The 19,254-nt window shown below is 41.0% G+C and overlaps 1 protein-coding gene across 2 annotated transcripts in view; it reads left to right on the top strand.

The window, feature by feature from the left end:
* Window positions 1-19,254, top strand: part of PYGL (glycogen phosphorylase L) — a 49,455-nt gene that overhangs the window by 16,154 nt on the left and 14,047 nt on the right. The window contains exons 5-20 of one of the 2 annotated variants that reach the window (XM_019725677.3): window positions 939-1,070; window positions 4,282-4,393; window positions 4,836-4,918; window positions 9,346-9,489; window positions 9,679-9,771; window positions 10,478-10,624; window positions 10,964-11,127; window positions 11,606-11,720; window positions 12,263-12,364; window positions 12,491-12,638; window positions 12,758-12,816; window positions 12,922-13,063; window positions 14,503-14,710; window positions 15,620-15,754; window positions 16,200-16,266; window positions 18,828-19,000. In XM_019725677.3, the coding sequence (XP_019581236.2) occupies window positions 939-1,070; window positions 4,282-4,393; window positions 4,836-4,918; window positions 9,346-9,489; window positions 9,679-9,771; window positions 10,478-10,624; window positions 10,964-11,127; window positions 11,606-11,720; window positions 12,263-12,364; window positions 12,491-12,638; window positions 12,758-12,816; window positions 12,922-13,063; window positions 14,503-14,710; window positions 15,620-15,754; window positions 16,200-16,266; window positions 18,828-19,000 (2,024 nt within the window). Of the gene's footprint in view, window positions 1-938; window positions 1,071-4,281; window positions 4,394-4,835; window positions 4,919-9,345; window positions 9,490-9,678; window positions 9,772-10,477; window positions 10,625-10,963; window positions 11,128-11,605; window positions 11,721-12,262; window positions 12,365-12,490; window positions 12,639-12,757; window positions 12,817-12,921; window positions 13,064-14,502; window positions 14,711-15,619; window positions 15,755-16,199; window positions 16,267-18,827; window positions 19,175-19,254 lie in introns of those variants that run through there. The other variant, XM_088797333.1, reaches the window with a different exon arrangement.

Genomic DNA, 19,254 nt, shown 5'->3' with positions numbered 1-19,254 from the left:
TGAAATTGTCTATATGAAAAAAATCCCTTACCTCTTAGTATGTTATTTTTAAAATGAACCATAATCAATATTCATTATTATAAGATCAAAATTACACAAGGATTAAATTAAATAAAGATAACAAAATGTAATAGTCTTCTGTACCTATATTAAAGTGAGCTTTTTTAAGGGAGCTTTCTATGAGTAGCATATCTTAACCGATTCTGTGCGTTGTAAGCACAAGAATCTTGATTGAAACCACCGTCAGGACCCATCAGGTCCAGGTATCCAACTATAAACATCCCTGGAGGATTTCTCTTTCACTGAAGCTGGACAATTCTGTTCACAGATGTTAAGACACAGGCTCTAGAATACACAGACCTAAAGTCAAATCTTAAATGTACCATTCACTATCTGTACAACTTTGAGCAACTTACAATTTTCTTATCTGTTAAAGGGGAATCAACATATAAAAACAGTCACAGGGATATAAAGTACAACATACGGAACATAGTCAATAATAGTCAATAATATTGTAATAACTATGTATGGTGTCAGATGGGTACTAGAGTTATCAGGATGATCACTTCCTAAGTTATATAAATGTCTATAATCACTGTGTTGTACACCTGAAATTAATGTAATATTGTATGTCAACTGTAATGGAAAATTTAAAAATAAGAGTCATAGATTCCTCCCATAGGATTGCTCTGGGGATTAAATGCAATAATACATGTGTACAGTCAACATTTAGAGCTGTATTAGCAAGTAGTGGTGTTATTGATTTAGGCTGTGAGACAGTAACAAGGATGAATTGAGATTGACAGAACCAACACTCTTTCTTGCCAAAACAGTACTCTCAAGTTGATTCAATTAAAGATATTTTGAGTTCAGTATAATGAAAGAGCTAGGTCCACATCTCCTGAAAAATAAATTCTAAGCCGTATCGTTTTTTGCAGGTAGAAGAGGCAGATGATTGGCTCCGGCATGGAAACCCCTGGGAGAAGGCCCGCCCCGAGTTCATGCTGCCCGTGCACTTCTACGGAAGAGTAGAGCATAGCGAGGCTGGGGTCAAGTGGATCGACACGCAGGTATTCAGGGTTCTCCCACCGAGCATGTCGTCGAGCACAGCGCAGTGCATACATAGCATAGTGTATAATGCGTATATGATATTGAGTGTAGTATGCTATGTATTGCATAATAGAGTATATTTTTATAAATAAATGTGATACTCCTCTTATTAAATGTGCAACCCACTCATTTTGGAGATGAAGAAGCTGAGGCCGAGAGAGAAGTGACTTCCCCAAGCTCAGTGACTTACCAGGGTCATTTTACAATCAGCTTTACCAGAGATTAACTAATTCTATAATCCCAGCATGTTTAGCTCTCCAGTTTTCTATGAAGTTGTTGATACCAAGATTGAATAAATTTAAATGTCCTTCCTCACCCCTCTGCTACATGTACATTTGCGTATGTACATTTACTTGTAACTTCTCAGGGGTAGATATTTTAAAAATTAAGTATTTATTCAAAGAATTACCAAAGTTTCTTATTCATTGCAAAGTCAAGAAAAATAATGCAAAATATTGAAAATGTACTCTCTTATTTTGTGCCAAATCACTCCGAGAGAAGTAATGCGGTGTCAGTCAATCCAAGTGCACTTATTCTGGCAACTCGCTTTGGTGTTACCCTATCTTTGAGCAAGTCGTTTTTCAGCACCCCAGTGGTGGTTTGTGCTTTGCTGTCTATGTACTTCCTGAAAAATAACCTCTATTAACTACTGCACTGCACTGTCCAATCATCAAAGGCTCCGCTTGAGATATTTGTTTAATAAATAGAGCCTCAGGCTGGAAAAGATGTATCACTGGTCATTCTTTTAAAAGCTTTAAAAAAATGGTAAAGATCAACTAAATGTTGTTGTTATATGTCACAACTGGGAGTGAAATTCGGTATTGTAATGCTAAATTCAGTTGGTTTGTGGGTTATTTTCCATGAAGAAATGCTTCATTTTGTCTTAGAAGAACCTACACCCATGTTATAGCTGAGTTTTTAAACTAATGGTCTATTCTGCTAATCCATATAGAGCTCATCGCAGGTTAGAAAAATAAGACTGTAAAAAAACGTTTTCCTATCTAAACATGAATTTATTCAACATATGAAACAATGGATTAGAAGCTAAAATAGATCATTATAGTGTAACGGTATAGGGAATAAACTAATACTGTGATTTCAAGTCTTTATTTAGGTTAAGCAGATGACAATCTCAGTTGCAGTTGGTTACAAACAGGATTAGGAGAGCTGCAAACAAATCAATCGTTAATACATCCAAAGAATTCATACATGTTTTTGGTATTAAACTAGCAAGTATTTGATACAGATTTGGGGTCTAAAACTTCCGGTGACTTCTGATCTGTTTAAATGTATGCAGTTTTACGCGATCTTTACGCGATCGATCCTGGAAGCATTCTGTTTGCCCTGTCGGTCCCACTGTTGAGCTACTTTGTTTTAAAAAGTACCTCTGGATATTTTCATAATATATCCAGAAATTCAATCAGGGAGAGTGTGTTTTTCTGTGCTCACAAAGGCAAGGTTATGGGACAGATGTAATATAAGGTGAGTGACCCAAGCAGTGCAGAACTTGATCGATTTATGCAAGCTGTCACTGACCAGCCCCCGATTTGTAGCTGGTGAGGTCAGAGAGCATGAGGTCAGACGTGGTATGTGTGTGCTGTGTGTAGCTTCCAATAAACGGAGCAAGTCATTTCATTCGTGGGTCAGTCCTCTGGGAAGCGGAGCCCAGACAGAATTAGAAGTGCAGGTGATACATTGGGGAAATGCCAAGATAAAGGGGAGAGGGATCAGGAGGAAGTGGGAAGTCTTTCAGACTGTAGTGCAGGTATGACACCTGTAAAGAGACAAGGGGAAAGGAGGAGGATTCTCAGGAAGAGCCTCAGACAGCTGTGCAGCTTTGAGCAAACAGTCAGGTTCATAGGGCCTGAGATTAAAGATTGCTCATGAGCGGAGTCCCAGCTCTCATGCACCACAATAGAAACATCCCAGAGAAAGCATGGCCTCAGCTGGAGCTCAGAGGTGACAATTCTGCCTGAAGTTCTCTAAAGGGACATCTGAGCCATGTACTTCCCTGGCTGCCTCAATTATTCTTCAAGGGTCAGCAGGACAAATCATGTTTGAACTTGGACTCAACCCATTCTGTAAACAACTCTTCCTGATTGATCACAACTTGCTGTAAAAATCTCCAGAGACTCATATTTCCTAGTGAAAGATATTCAAAGAAGGGTGATTTATTATTTCAAGGACATGGTGTTCATGAAAACATGACTGAATGTGTGTGATTGATTGACATAGGCTATAATGCTTCATTCTTTCATAATTCAATAGACTCAAATAAAAAGATTTAATTGTTTAAGTTTTTAGATTTCAACCTTACCACTGACTGTGACCTTGGCCACGTCACGTCTTAGCCCCATTCTCCTCAATTCCAAAATGAGTGGGTTGTACTAAGGGATCTCTGGTATCCTCCTATTCAATTAATCTGTCGTTCCCCCTCCTTGGAGCTTGATTCTGGTGAGGCAGGGAAGAGAAATGAGTCTTTTCCCACATAAATTTTAAATTCATGTGAGACATAGTTCATCTTCCTGTTCTTCTCTGTTTCAATGACTGTCACAAAGATTGAGCTAGATTTTCCAAAACTCACTTAGGCTCATCTTGGCTAATTATCAGCTCATTTGTCAGATCACTAAAATAACTTTTCATCATGCAACTTTGAAAAGCCTAGACTAGCATGTTAAACATCATATGTAATATTCCATCTTCATAAATTTCCTATTCCATTGACTTTACCATATTTGAAATCAGATCATTGAATAACCTACACTAAACTTATCCTGATTACTGTTTTTTAATGATTACAGATTCACATTTGTCACTTTGTTTGCACATCATATTTTATTATTCTTAGCATAGTGGCTTGATCTGAAACATGAAGGCTCCGCACCCAGATAAAGGCAAGGGACACAAAGAGAAGTCAACATGGAAATGACATAGAAGACCATCGTTCTGGATGGTTCCGGCCTTCCAGATTGTTCCAGTGGAAGGAGGGTCCACAATGGCCCCTAAGACGCCCTCCAGCCTTAGGACCCTTGTCTTGGTTTAGACCTCACACAATTTGAGTTGGTGATAGAGCCAGGAATAGGATGCCAGTTGCTATGTCCCAGCCCATTGTTAAACCTACATCATCACACGTGGGAAACAGTGAGCAGCTGCTTGAATTGAATCCCACAGGTGGTCCTGGCCCTGCCGTATGACACCCCAGTCCCCGGATATAGGAATAACACCGTCAACACCATGCGCCTCTGGTCTGCTCGGGCACCCAATGACTTCAACCTCCGAGACTGTGAGTACAGCGTGGGCTCTTGTTTGTGTGTGTGTGTGCACTTCATCTTTCTGATCTCAGGAGCAAATTAGGACTCCACCAAGATGACACAGCACAGGAACTTGTGGAGACTAGGATATAATAAATGGTTTCTTTTTGATCAATAGTTAGAACCACATTGAGCTTGAGCAAAAGGCCTTGAGTTTCTGATTGGAAGTCTTCAGTGACTGTGCAGCCCTCTCATGGAGCAAATATCAGGACACTTTTATAGCAGTCCGTCAGTATGTCCTTCTTAGACTGTCATGTGAATCACAGCATGAAGTTTCGTTGAAATCCTTTTGGATGTTTAGGAATGTTAGGAATCCCACATGCCACGCAGCAAGCATCAGGTGAGACCAAGGGACTTGGATGACTAACAGTGGCTGGCTTGTCTGTTTATTCATTTTTCTAACATTCCCCTCAGTTAACGTTGGAGACTACATCCAGGCTGTGCTGGACCGAAATCTGGCCGAGAACATCTCCCGGGTCCTCTATCCCAATGATAATGTGAGTGACCAAGGTGACTTCCTCAGTGGAAACAGAAGCAGCTTATTTCAGAAGCGCCTGTTTAGTAGCTCTATAAAGCACAGCTTTCATTTTCATTTTCTTTCTTCAATGCAAAATAATCTCCATATATCTTCCTGAATTGTCTAGATTTCCCCTCCCACCCAAGTAAGGAAAACAAATTAGTGCAATTCATGAAATCAGAATTGATATTTTGCTCTTGATTAGTGACCCCATGACTAATTGGGAAGATCAGTGTGTATTTCAAAACAAACCTGGATATAAAAGAGGTGAAACACTACTTCCTTTCATCCATCATCAGAATCCCTGGAGGTTTCCTGCCTGGCCTCTTCCCCTCGCTGACAGGTCTTCTGTCCCTCTGCCTCCAGGCGAGGTGGGGTGATAAACCTAGGAGAGGACCCAGGAGCAAACTTATTTCTTATGCCACTTATTCATCTCTTTAGGTGATTATTCCTAATTTTACACTAAGAATAACTTAGTTTAAAAAAAAAAAAAAAAGAAAACACTTTGTACTGTATCTCAGATGACAGCTGTGGATTCTTAGTTGGCTTAAATATACTTAGCTCTAACTTTTATATGGATAACAATCATTTTCTTTAAGCTATAATGATTTTTTTTCTTTTTTTAATCTCAGAAGCAACCAGTTTCGTACTCTTCTCTACAAAGGTGGCACAAAACAAAGATTAGGGGACTAGGACATAAATGGTCCTTAAGGCCAGATGTCTACTTGGTATTAAACCACAGTCTCTAAGTGTGTGTTATTTTTCCTTTGGGAGAAACATTGTGACTTCATCACATTTCAGAGAAATCTCTAACCCAAAAGCAAAAGGTGGTTCTAGTTCATGGTCAGTTAAAGTAAGAATCCTTCCAAGGCTGGGGCCGCAAGGCCTAGCCAAAGCCAGCCTGCAGGATTGTTTATCTGGAGGGGCTTGCACTTCATCCTGTCGTCAGCGAGGACCCAGCCTAACTGTACTTGGAAATAATCATCTGCAGCTATTGATGGTGTACACTAAGTTAGCATGAGGTACAAAGTTGACCAAATTCATTGGGTGACACGTAGCTTTCAAGGTCATGCTTGTTAAGTACAAGTTGATAAATCACTTTTGTATTGTAATTACAAGAATAAATTCATTTCTCCTCCTCCACTTGGCCGTAGCCCTAATTCAGACATTAGTCTGTCTGCCGAGAATTTTGCAACTGTCCTCCCTCTGCAGCTAGTTAGATATTTTTTTCTTGCTTAAAGCTCTTTAAAGGCTTCCAATCACTACAGAGAACTGCAGAAGTTTAGATGTGCTCCCTAAGTTCTGTGAGTTGTCTGATGCACCCTCCGTGATCTGGCCCTGGCAGTGCAGTCCCAGCATGGTGGACTCTGCCCTGTGCTTTCTCACCTGAGTGCCTTGCCCAGGCTTCCTCTGCCTGCACAGAATACTCTGGCCCTCTGTGCTCATCTGGCTTATTCATACTCATCTTTCAGGGCTCAGATACAGAATTACCTGAGTACCCAGGTTCCCAAAGTACTATGTATGTATTAGGTTGGTGCAAAAGTTATTGCGGTTTAAAAGGTTAAGAATAATTGCAAAAACCAATTACTTTTGCACCAACCTAATACTTAAATATAACTTTTTTTTAATCACATTTTTATTTAAGCCTTATTTACACATCTGCCCACTAGTTTGAACTTCTTGAGGTCAGCGATTATGTTTAATCATTTTATTTTTAGAACATTAAAAATTCCCTAACTCAATAAATGTTTAAATTAATTTTGGATGGATTCATAGTGCTTTTTATAGAATAATGATTTCGTTATAATTTTTACCATGATACATGCCATTAGAAAAAAATATTAAAAAGTACCAAAAAGAAAGTAAAAAAATTCTGGATTCCACCTATAATTCCCATTGATAAGATTGATCCAGACAATTTCCTATTAATGACTTTTCATTTTTAATTTGGTTTTTAAATTTTCATCAAAGTTATATATGCACATAGTTTAAAGAGAAAAGCAGTTCTCTGAGGCTTATATAAAAATTTAGCCTCTCAGTTCCCACGTCCAAAAAGCAACTACATCCCCTTGCTTTTAATTGATTTTCTGGATTCTTCCCTCATTATTTTTAATAGCATGCTATTGTTATTTCTTGGTTTTCCTGCTTTTACAATTGTTTGTTGACTCTCCATTTTTGAAGATGAGAATATAGCTCACTCTCTCACATACACTCCCACCCCCAGCACACAAACACTTATTTCCTATTCCAATTCTCTCAACATGATTACATCGTAATTTTCACTGGCTCCTTAATCAGTGTTTAAGTTATTATGACCATGTAAATGCTTCAGGATGCTGGTCTGTGCATGTATGTATCATTATATAATGATTATTTTTCATTTCCTTAAAAAGTTTTTGTTTTTCTTGGAGTTATTGTTTTGTTTGCTTGGGTTTCTGAGTGCTTTTCCCTAATTTCACCTACACTCTACCTCAGCTATAGAAATTTCCTCTCAGTACATTCAGACACATTAGGTATTCTGTTATTTGGTCTTTTTGAAAAGGCTCTTGTGGATCTCTTCTGGTTGGCTGCTCCACTGTCATCTTGGATCTTCTTCCCCATTATCCTGAGAACCTGTGTGCTCATTTACTTCCTGGGGTCATTTGTTTCCTGGGTTCCATGTCTTTCTTTTTATTTGTTTATTTACTCCCTTGTTTTAGTAGTAAACATGCTATAAGGGTTTCCTGGGAAAGGATGTATGTAAGGTCAGTTATTTTGAGATCTTGCAAAATGTCTTTATTCTGCCCTCACAATGATAGCTTGCCTGGATGCAGTACACCCGGAATTTTTTGTTGTTGTCTTCTAGTTTTCAGTGTGACTAAGAAGTATAATTCAGCTCTGGTTCTTGATCTTTTGTTTGAATCCTGTTTTTTACCTCTTTGAAAACTTCTTGTCTCCCTCTGTCACTCTACACTCCCCCTCACCCTCTCCTTCTCCATGTTTCCCTCCCTCAGTCACCTACATCCAAGTGTACTGAATTTTTTTTGGTGGGGGATGCTTTGGGGTGCGTCTTCTTTCACCTATCAGGCCTGGGTATCCTTTCAGTCTGGGAACACAGGATTATAGTTCTCTAAGAAGTGGGCTAGAATTATTGAACATCCTCAGCTAGTCCTTTAGTTTTCTTACCTATTTTCTTACATCTATCATCTTTTTTGTCTTCTTGCTCAACTTTCTGGGTGATTACAGCTCTCTCTTCCAATCATTCTATTGTGTTTTTCATTTTGGATATCATGTTTTAATTTCCAAGTCATCTCTTTTCTCTAGATATTGTCTTAAAGCATCTTAATCTTATTTCTTGAGCACAATATCTTCTCTGATCTATCTGAGGATATTGATAGTATTCTTCTAATATTTTTTTTTTTCTAATCTCTGTTTCCTCTAAGTTGGCTTTTGTTTATTTTGACCTCTGTCTGTCTTTCACAAGGTTTTCTTAAATGTCTAATTATCCTTAGCTGCGCACTAAAATTTAAGAGCGAGGTACCCACATGCTTTGGGGTAGCTCTGTACGGTTAGGTAGGGTCTGTACACTTGGGTTTCACTCTGTTGGTATCTGGTGGAGCCATGTCCTGGGGTAAGCACCTCATGTCATTGTCTTTAGGTCTCCCTCTTGCGCTGGTCAAATTCCCTAGAGAAGACTCTTGCAGCTTCTTTCCTGGTGGAATTAATGTTGGCTGCCTGTATTCTGAAATTTGGTTGGGATGAGGAGACAGAGTCTTAACACTCAGTACTCAAACTTTCACTTAACCCCCTTCCCATTTTCAGTATGGGATGGTACCCCACATCCAACTGTACCTGCTGCCCTGCAGTTCAGAGACCCTTGTTCTACCAGCTCCACAGAATACACCTCCAATTTCTGTTTCAGATGGGAAAGGAAATTGCTCAGCTGAGGGAACTGGGATGAGGCCTAAGGCCAAACCGCTTCTTAGACTCTCGACGAACCTTTTACCCTATCTTCACTCCTATTTCCCAAGGCACCAGTGCTGTCATTTCCAGAGCCTTTGGGGGCCTCAGTGTATAAGTTGAGTTGTTTTTTGGCTCTTCTCCACTACCAGCTCAGGATTCAGCTTTTCTGGGTCTTCTGGCTCAATGATCACTCATCCATCTGTTTTTCAGCTTATAAACAGTTGTTGCTATTGTGTTCTCTCCCATTCCCTTCATCCTTTATCAGTAAGCCTTTTTAAAATCCCTTTACTATCATTTAAATGGAGTTTCAGAAAAGAGCTCAGGCTAATGCCTGGCATCCAACCTCCCATCATCCAGATGCCCAGTGGATTTTAGCCTTAAAGTTCTCTGGGCAGGAGACACCAATCAGAGTTTGGCCTTGCCCAACGCTGTCAGCCACTCTCACTCAGTCTCTCTGGTTTGAAGTTTTTTGAAGGGAAGGAGCTAAGATTAAAGCAGGAGTACTTTGTGGTGGCAGCTACCTTGCAAGATGTCATCCGACGTTTCAAAGCCTCCAAGTTTGGCTCCACCGATGGTGCCGGAACTGCATTTGATGCCTTTCCAGATCAGGCAAGTATTGAGTCTGTGAACACAGGTAAGCACCACTGAGGGGACGAGGACTTCCTGTCAGATTTACTCTATCTCAGTGCTAAGGAAGTTGAGTGGGTATAGCATAGAAGGTGGAAGATTTTGTTGGTCTTTACCCAGCAGGTATGAGGCCATCAGTCACCTTCACATTGATGTCTTTCCCCCACACAGGTTGCCATCCAGCTGAATGACACTCACCCTGCACTTGCCATCCCTGAGCTGATGAGGGTTTTCGTGGATATTGAAAAATTGCCCTGGTCCAAGGTCTGGATAGTTTGGCTTCTTTTTTCCTGTAATTAACTAACCAATATATCTGTGGTGGAGAGATTGTGCCAAAAACTCCTTTTATGGTTTTCTAAAATAAGTTACTGTTGCTGACTTCCAACAGTTAGAGGTAGATTTTGCCCTGGTGCTGACATTTCTCCATCTTTACTGCTTTACAGGGAGTAAGACTAAGAAATAAACACATTCCTGATGGGTCTCAGCTTAATAGCTGTATCAAGGCTTATATTGTGTCTACCATTTTTGTATCTAAAAGGATTCTAAATTAAGCTCTCTAACCTCAGAATACAGCTAATTGAAAGCGTCCATTGCTTTGGAAGTCAGTATTTTAAACATACTTTGTACCTTCTCACAATATTCCTTAAGTTTTTATTCCTCAGACTTTTTTATTTAATAAATGAAAGACAAGATAGTAGAGAAGGTTTCTCAGTATGCTGTCTTAAGTTTTATCAGTTAGATTTACAAGTAGCTGCCTTTTTATTTGTGAAAAACACGTTCCCACTCTCTGGACCATTCAGGGACCTGATGGAATCAGGGGTGTATTAACTGTATATAAGCAGACAGAATTATTCTGTTGCAGACAGGCGGGAGTTGAGGAAATGTCTGGCCCCGTGTGATGGGGTGTGCACTTGTAGGGCAGCCTGTCTTGCAGAGGAAGGCAGTTAAAACCCCCCCCCCTTTCCCTCAGGCGTGGGAGATCACCCGGAAGACCTTCGCATACACCAACCACACAGTGCTCCCAGAAGCCTTGGAGCGCTGGCCTGTAGAGCTGGTGGAGAGGCTCCTTCCTCGACATTTGCAAATCATTTATGAGATAAATCAGAAGCATTTAGATGTAAGTTATTTTGAGACATTCATACTCCCTTTTTCGAATGAGGTCTTGAAATGTTAAGGGTGGCTACGGTGTTCTCTCTTACCAAATGTGAGGCCCAACCACTTTCAACCATTACATCAAATGAATCTAACTCTGGTGGGACTCTGGTAAAGACAACTTTTTCAAAACACTAAAATACTAGGGCATCTCCTCAGGCTAACCCAGCCCCTCCTTGTGGGAGTGAGGTTTTATATTCGCTCCATCAAAGATTTTGCTTGGGTTGGGAAGTGAGCAGTGTTACCGCAGTGTTGCTGTAAAGCTTGAAAGTAACCAGTCAGGCCTTTCTCTTCCTTTGGCTAGAAAATTGCGGCCTTGTTTCCTAAAGATGTCGACCGTCTGAGAAGGATGTCTCTGATAGAAGAGGAAGGAGGCAAAAGAATCAACATGGCCCATCTTTGCATTGTGGGCTCCCATGCTGTGAATGGTGTGGCTAAAATCCACTCAGACATCGTAAAGACCCAAGTGTGAGCTTCCATTCCCAGGGTGGTGGGCCTCATGGTTCTCCGTTAATGCAGTGGTGCTGGTAAATACACGGTTGCTTTGGAGAGGAGGAGAGGCCCCTCAAAGTGTTTAATAGTATTTTCTTCTATACAAAGTACCTTTGGTGGTGGGGGGGAAGCCCTTCTTTCTGAACCATCCTAATTCTAGACTTAGGAGCTAAAAATAAAAATTAAAAAAACTATTCTGCTGAAAAGTCTGGTATATATGTTAGTGCCAGGAAATCATATGGAGGTGATTAGATTCGGAATTTTCTTCTATTTTGAATTGCAAAATGTTTCTATTTAGAATGACAACTGTAGCAGCAGCTCTTCCCTCCGCTTGTATTTAAGCTTTCTAAGCCTACACTTGGCTTCTTGTATGTAACTCTGAACTTCATCCTGTATGTACGCTGGGGACCTGCCGTTTCAGCCAAATTCAGTGATGTGTCTCTTCTGTTTCCAGGTTCAAGGATTTCAGTGAGCTAGAACCAGACAAGTTTCAGAACAAAACCAATGGGATCACTCCAAGGCGCTGGCTCCTACTGTGCAACCCGGGGCTGGCAGAGCTCATAGCAGAGGTAACCGGGCAGTGCTGAGAGGTGGGAGGCCGGATGGAAGGCAAGAGGCACCTGGGTGCCCTTAGGATTTGCAAATCCAGTCTGCAGCAGGGTCAGCCTCATCGCTGTGTGACTGGTATGGCCCCACAAGTGCCTGATTTAATTCTCTTTGGCCAGCTTGAAATTCTTAATATTAGGTACCTTGTCATAGCTAACAGTATTCATACGACACACAATGGAAGATGGTAACCCGATTTAGTAAAAGAGGAAAACAAAGGTCATATTAGCAACTAGTGGAACCTGGCTTCTTTGTCACCCTCTTTAGGTAGCTTTCCTGTTTTTAACATTTAATGCCACTGAAAGTACATTTAAGATACCAGCAAAGTATTCTTCCCTCACGGTATTTCTAGCCTTTTCTGTGAGTAAGCCATTCTGTGCACTGTGTGGTAGGTGAGCTATCCTGTTGTAGGTAAGTGCAAACAATCTCCACCAAGTGACAGAAACTGCTCGCTTGGGCTTGATTGCCACCCCTGACTTAAGTCACCTCTTCTTTAAACTGAAAGAAAATCGGGGAAGACTACGTGAAAGACTTGAGCCAGCTGACGAAGTTACACAGCTTCCTGGGTGATGACATCTTTCTCCGAGAAATTTCCAATGTGAAACAGGTGAGGCTTCCCTGGTGGGTTCTTCCCCCAGCACTTGCTTTGAGTCTGTTATACTCCCGTTTTTAAAACAGACCACCCAATGCTTCTAAGTCAAAAGGGCCCTGGTACCGTGTACTGTCCCAACAGGAGAACAAGCTGAAGTTTTCTCAGTTCCTGGAGAAGGAGTACAAAGTGAAGATCAACCCGTCGTCCATGTTTGACGTGCAGGTGAAGAGGATCCATGAGTACAAGCGGCAGCTCTTGAACTGCCTGCATGTGGTCACCATGTACAACCGTGAGTTGGCCCTGTAGCCCCCACGCCGCCCAGCAGGTGGAAGCAGCAGTCTCGGCACAGATCTCACCACCCCAGCCATCAGCCACTCTCTGTTCCATCCACTTCTCCATCTTTTACAGGCATTAAGAAAGACCCTAAGAAGTTATTTGTGCCCAGAACAGTTATAATTGGCGGCAAAGTAAGTTGAGTCTCTTCCCTAGGGAATTGGGGGCTCTAATCCCTTGCCAGTTCTCCATTTCATCTTGCCTGCATTCCGTCATTGTGCTGGACATTCTTTCCCAAGGCTGCCCCAGGATATCACATGGCCAAAATGATCATAAAGCTGATCACTTCAGTAGCAGACGTGGTGAACAACGACCCCATGGTTGGAAACAAGTTGAAAGTCATCTTCTTGGAGAACTACAGAGTGTCTCTTGCTGAAAAAGGTAGTGTTTTCATCACAAAACGTGGGGCCAGGCCAAATTCTAGGAAAAGATGACATGATACAGAAAAATGGGGCAGCTGAGCTCAGGGAGTCAGTAACTTGGGGTAGGTGTCACTGTTAGGCAGAATAAGCCCCTAAGCCAAAAGCTTTTACAGTGACCCAGCTGACAATGAGATTGCTCTCCCCAGAACCAATATCACAGATAACACTTGCAAGCACATTTTCCTGCCAGCTAGTGAGAGCTGGGGGCTGGAGGAGGTGGCCCTGAGGTTTTGGTCAAGTGTAGACTGTGTTCTACAAAAGAAAGGAAAGGTCTTCAGTTCCCAGCCCCAGTTGGCAATAGAACACCAGTTCCCCAATTCCCAGACATTACGCTGGTCACTTCGTGGAAGGAAGAGCTCTCATTTGTTCATGTGTCAGCAGGGAATGAGGGCAGATGTCGGGCTGCCAGAGCACAAGGCTTAGATATGCCTCAGGTGGGCACTCTGAGATCAAGCATGGAGTTCCCACGTGGCGACAGACAACAAACATCCCTTTCTCTACCATTGGCACCTTTGCTCATTTGCATCCCCTGCTCACAGAGCACCATCCACATGAAAATGCCAACTGTGTATTCACCCTTCCCAAAGTGAAAAAGAACCTTTCTCTTTTTGAGGTGTTTTTGGATTCTCTGATGTTACTGTTTAAGAATTGTCTGCATGAAGAAAAAAGAGTCAGATTCCTTTGGATGCAGATGAAGATATGAGTATATCTAATCCACAAATAAGCTCTCAAACTGAAGCAGAGAATTAGTCCTGACCTTTGTAGTCAAAGGGATGGGGTGGAAAGATGCAGGCAGCATAATTTGTGTATAAATCAGGCTGAAAGGTCAGAGGCTTGGGGTCCAGCGCCAGACACATGTCAAGTTGTATGTGGCTAATTTCCCTGCAGTGAAAGTGGAAAGAGGGTGGTGAAAAGTGGAAGGAATGCAGACAATCCTGTTTCCACAGATTGCAGGGAAGTATCGGTAGAGACTCTGAATTTTAAGGATCAAAAAAGAGAAGTTGCAATATATTTTGTAAAGTTATAAAATAGAAATAAAAATCAAACATAACAAAACAAAAAATTGGAAGGAAGGGGAGAAGAGAAATGCAGTGTCAGCTTTTATAGCAGAGAATCAATAGATGCTCTTTAAAGTTTACGGACCAAGAGAAAGTCATATAAGCATATAGTTATTTAGCACTGTGGCATAACCACCAAAATAACACATCAGAAATGGACAGATACGGTTCCCTGAGTCAAGGGGAAGAGTGAGATCTGTCCTTCACCATTTGAATATTTATCTTGATACATGTATTGCTTTAGTGATCAAAACAGGCCAGCTAGATAAATGCTTGGATGCAATCTATGCAGATCTAGAGAGACAGAATCACTAATTTTAACATGCCTGCCTGAGTGCAGTCATTCCAGCTACAGATTTGTCGGAGCAGATTTCCACGGCAGGCACCGAAGCCTCAGGAACAGGCAATATGAAGTTTATGCTGAATGGGGCCCTGACCATTGGGACCATGGATGGGGCCAACGTGGAGATGGCGGAGGAAGCCGGGGAAGAGAACCTGTTCATCTTTGGCATGAGAGTAGATGACGTGGCTGCTTTGGACAAGAAAGGGTGAGAGAGCAGCTCTCCCAGGAGGGTACCTGTCCACCCAGTAGCCCACTGAGCTGGGGCCACATGAAATGTGGCAGCACAATGTCTCCCGTGAGTCAGGGGAGCTTCCTGGCCACAGGTTAGTCTTATTAAACCCAGCGAGTGAAAGGAAAAGGAGCTTGGGCCCAGGTGCATGGGTTGTTCTTTGTTATCAGCCATTGCAGAGCTGGCCTGATGAGCTAGTCCCTTCTCCTCATCTGTGATTTTACTTTGATCAAAACACGAATCAGTTTCTAGTTGAAGTTTTTGCCTATAATTTAAACCATCTAATGTTCCTTTAAGATTGCAAAGAGATGGACTAAAATGTGGGAGAGGATAGATATGGATATAACAGAAGCACCCAGGAATACTTGTTTCACTTAATACCTGGATAGGTTTATTAACCTGGGCTCAAACAAGAAATAAAGAGCACTGACCAAAGAAACTCCAGAGATCACAAAATTTGGAGGGTGTCAGACACACTTCGTGCCTCTTACAAGTAAATTCTCACTCAGTGGGAACAAATCTGGGGATCTGTGGGTGCAAAAAGCAACTGATTCACTTAACACAATGCTTGTTTAGAGCCATAAAGTCTGCTTTGAAATGAATCGTACTGTATTCTACTAGATTGACTATTGCTCTGTGACTAGAATTTTTATTACCTACTGTCCTTTCTGTCTTCAGTTACAAGGAATTAATCAAATTTAGTGGGGAAAAGAATTTCAGGATCTAGTCAAATATTATTTGTACCCATATTGAACTTTATAATGACTTCTATAAATGCTAGTATTTCTGAATGCGTTTTCACAGCTGATGTGGTGTCTGGTGTGTTGTTAATCACAAACACTAACAGAACCTTTTTCTTCTCCCACCCGCACCCCCACCCCACAGGTACAAAGCAAAAGAATATTACGAGGCACTTCCGGAACTGAAGCTTGCCATTGATCAAATTGACAATGGCTTCTACTCTCCCCAGCAGCCTGACCTCTTCAAAGACTTAATCAACATGCTGTTTTACCATGATAGGTGAGTTCCCCCCCCAAGAAGGTGTTGTTTGAACTGTGAAAATGGGGCAAGAACATCTTAAACCAACTACAACCCAACCATCTGTATCTATGATCTGATAAACTAACCTAGGTTTAGAAATAAAAATTAAATATCCTCCGCTAGCAATGCTAGGAAGCTTTAAGAATAAGACCACAAACCTGGTCTTCTTTTTCTCTTTCCGCTGGTGTACCCAGATTTAAAATGTATCCGTATGATGACATTCTTACATGTAGGAAAAACCAGAAAAAGGTTGAGGGCTGTTTAAAATTCTTGTGAATAGAAATAGGAGTTTGGTAAACCATTTGGTATGCCTGACATTAAGCAAAAGAGAATTTTAAATGGAATCTTGGCACATACCTGTTAATGAAGTTTTCTGTTTTGTTTTTTTCCTTCCAATCACACACATACGCACACACAAAAACAGGTTTAAAGTGTTTGCAGACTACGAAGCCTATGTCAAGTGTCAAGAAAAAGTCAGTCAGCTGTATATGGTGAGTACATTGCTGAGACTTATCAAGAAAACCAGCTTACTATATAGTTGATAAAGATTTTTTATTTCTTTTTATAAAATCTAAATAATAGGGCCCCATTGACCAATCAAAAAAGGGAAGTGAGACAACTGTCTAGGTTATTCAGATCAAAACTTGACTTTTCCCAATTTAGGCAGAGGTTGGGATTTGACATTTCCATAATAGTTATAAATTTTTTAATATCCAAGTAAAACAATCACAAATTATTTTATATTTATTGAGCATGTAACAGGCATGTCCTGGAAACTAAGGGTGTGAAGCCAAATTAAATCCTGCTTTTACCCACTCACTTATTCTACCGAGAGGCTTTGGGGCTTCCCCACGGCAGGCACTGCTGGGCACTGAGACCCCGGCATGGACAAGCCCAGAACCCTCCTTCCCTTCCCACTAGGAGCCTGTTTAACGTGCATCAGAATCGCCAAGGCAGCTTTTTCCAAGTACAGATGTCAGTTCCCGTCTGAGAGATTCTGAGCCAAGAGTGGGTGCAATCACCATTAGTATTGGACAGACCTGCTAAAATGATTCAAAGGCTGAGCCTTAGTTTATTGAGATAAAGAATATAAATGTATAGAAAGAGGGGAACTTTCGTGTTTGAATTTAAAAGAAGGAAAGAAAAGGAAAGGAACAAGAAAGACTATGCTTTCCAAAAATACCAAACAAAAGACAAAGGCCAGAGTCATGTGAGTAACCCTTCATATGCAGTTATACATCTTTATCAAATACCCAGCCCTCTATGTGTTTAGTAGAAGCATGAAAAGGTTGATCATCTCTGATTGAAAAGACTTTTAGTGCATTGCAGACACCGCCAAATAGATACAGGAAGAAGCTGGCTCTGTGCTAAGACTCCAGGGTGGGTCTCTTGAGGTCTCCTGTCGTTGAGCCTTCTGGCCACGGTCGCCCTTGCCCACCATTTTTGCCCTCTAACTAAAAAGCCATTATACAGCAGAACAGCAGGGGTCCCTAACATCACCACCTCCTGCTCTTTGGACACATCAGTAACTACTTCCAACAGAAACATACTTCCCTGACATTTCTTGCTTTTCCTTTCCCAAAGTAGGTAACAGGGTAGTTCCTACAGGTATCCCACCGGGGTTTTAAAATAGGATCATTCAAGCCCCCTGCTGCTTCACAGCACTCATCTTCTGGTAGAGTCATTATCCAGTCCACCAAACATGTACAGACCAGAGTAAATTCAAGTGAATGACCATAAGCAAGTAGGGCAGTACTAGAGTCAAGCTGAGTGGCTCACTCGCTGCTTCCTGAGCACTGGAGAGAGCAACCACATTCAGCCTTCAAGAACTCGAAGACAGGAAAGAAAATGGCCACCTCTAGTTCTTTCTCTTGATTTCACCCCACGCTTGTATGTAGAAAGGCTACGGGGGAAAAGAAGTAGAAATAAAACAGCAGGAAAGGAAAATATGAGCAAGGGCAAGTGCAAACACGAATGTTGGATTTGCACAATGGGTTTCCTCTGTTAAAACGATGGCCCCCAGCCAAAGGCTACCCATCTAGAAGCCAAGCATTCGGTCCAATCTTTCTTGTTCATTAGTACAAATTGCAGTTTTACTCTTAACAATAATTGTATTGTTGAGGCTCAGAAAACAGTCTGACGTGGTTGGGAAGTCTAGTCATTATCCGTTTAAAGAAAGAAAGAAAGTGAAGAGAAGAAGCTTTTATTCTCTTCAGTAAGTTTCCAAAGTCTGAATAAACTTATTTCAGACTGTTCTGCATTACCTTCGGGAGTGACAGTAGTTTTAGTTTTAGTTTCAAATACTTATAATGCATTGCTATTGGTTTTGAATAATGTCCTGGTCATTTCCAATGAACTCTTAGAGTTCTTTACAAAATCATAAGGCTATAAAATAAACAATTTCTTAAATCCTTTTATATAAAAATTATGAGATTTGGATGTTACATATTTTATTAAAGATAAAGCCTTACTTGATCCTGTTTTGAAACCCCAATGGAGTATTTGGGACTCAGTATAAACCTACTGGGGCATCTACCTTCAGAAAGAACAAGAAAAGAGAAATAGGTAAATAAAGTCTCTCATTGGATTGTGTGCCTGACAGAGAAGCTAGAGTAGTGTTTTTCAAACTTTGTGAGGCACAGGTTAAATCTCTTGACATGGCATCTAGCAGATAATGAATGTTAGTCCCTTTCTTTCCCCTGCAGCTTAGAGGGAGGTATCCTCATTTGAAATAAAGCATGGGACATATTGCTTACATGGCAAAACATTGTAACTATAGCAAAAATTATCAGTTAGGTAATTGACATCCATGGTTTCTCTGAAAATGAAAAATACTTTTTTTTTCCTTCTTAAGCGAAATATACTCTACATAGAAGCAAAGCACAGTCTACCCTATTTAATTCAACTGTGAAACAAATGTATTTATGATTCACTTCAATTTGCTCCTGTCATTTTCCCCATGAAATGTGCTTGGATATGCCTGGCCTGGTATTTGTCATAAAGCTCGATGGGCACTCAGACCCTGGTCCATATATGCCTGTATTGTTTACAGAATCCAAAGGCCTGGAACGCGATGGTACTCAAAAACATAGCTGCCTCAGGGAAATTCTCCAGTGACCGAACAATTAAGGAATACGCCAGGGACATCTGGAACATGGAGCCTTCAGATCTTAAGATTTCCCTATCCAGTGAAACTAGCGATGGGGTATACAAGGCCAATGGAAAGTAAGTTATAAAGTGTCTCTAGAAAAAAATAGCTTCTTATTGGACTTGAGCATTTCTGCAACATTCTTTGATTTTGTTTTGTTAGCTAATCTAGTTAAGTATGTCTGGGAATTGGGAGGGAACAGTATATGACTGTATTAAGGCTAAAAATAAAGTGTCAGTTTCGAGGGGTTACATGAGTGTCAAAATGTATTATTTTACAACAAATTGAGTAGCATGCTTGGACTTTGCCCAACGCTATCCAGAAAGCAAGA

Source organism: Rhinolophus sinicus, chromosome 3, assembly GCF_057876585.1.
Source record: "Rhinolophus sinicus isolate RSI-liver-muscle chromosome 3, RSI-T2T, whole genome shotgun sequence".
Classification (NCBI taxonomy): Eukaryota; Metazoa; Chordata; class Mammalia; order Chiroptera; family Rhinolophidae; genus Rhinolophus; species Rhinolophus sinicus.
The sequence above is the reverse complement of the archived record's forward strand: the minus strand, read 5'-3'. Positions and strand labels throughout refer to the sequence as shown.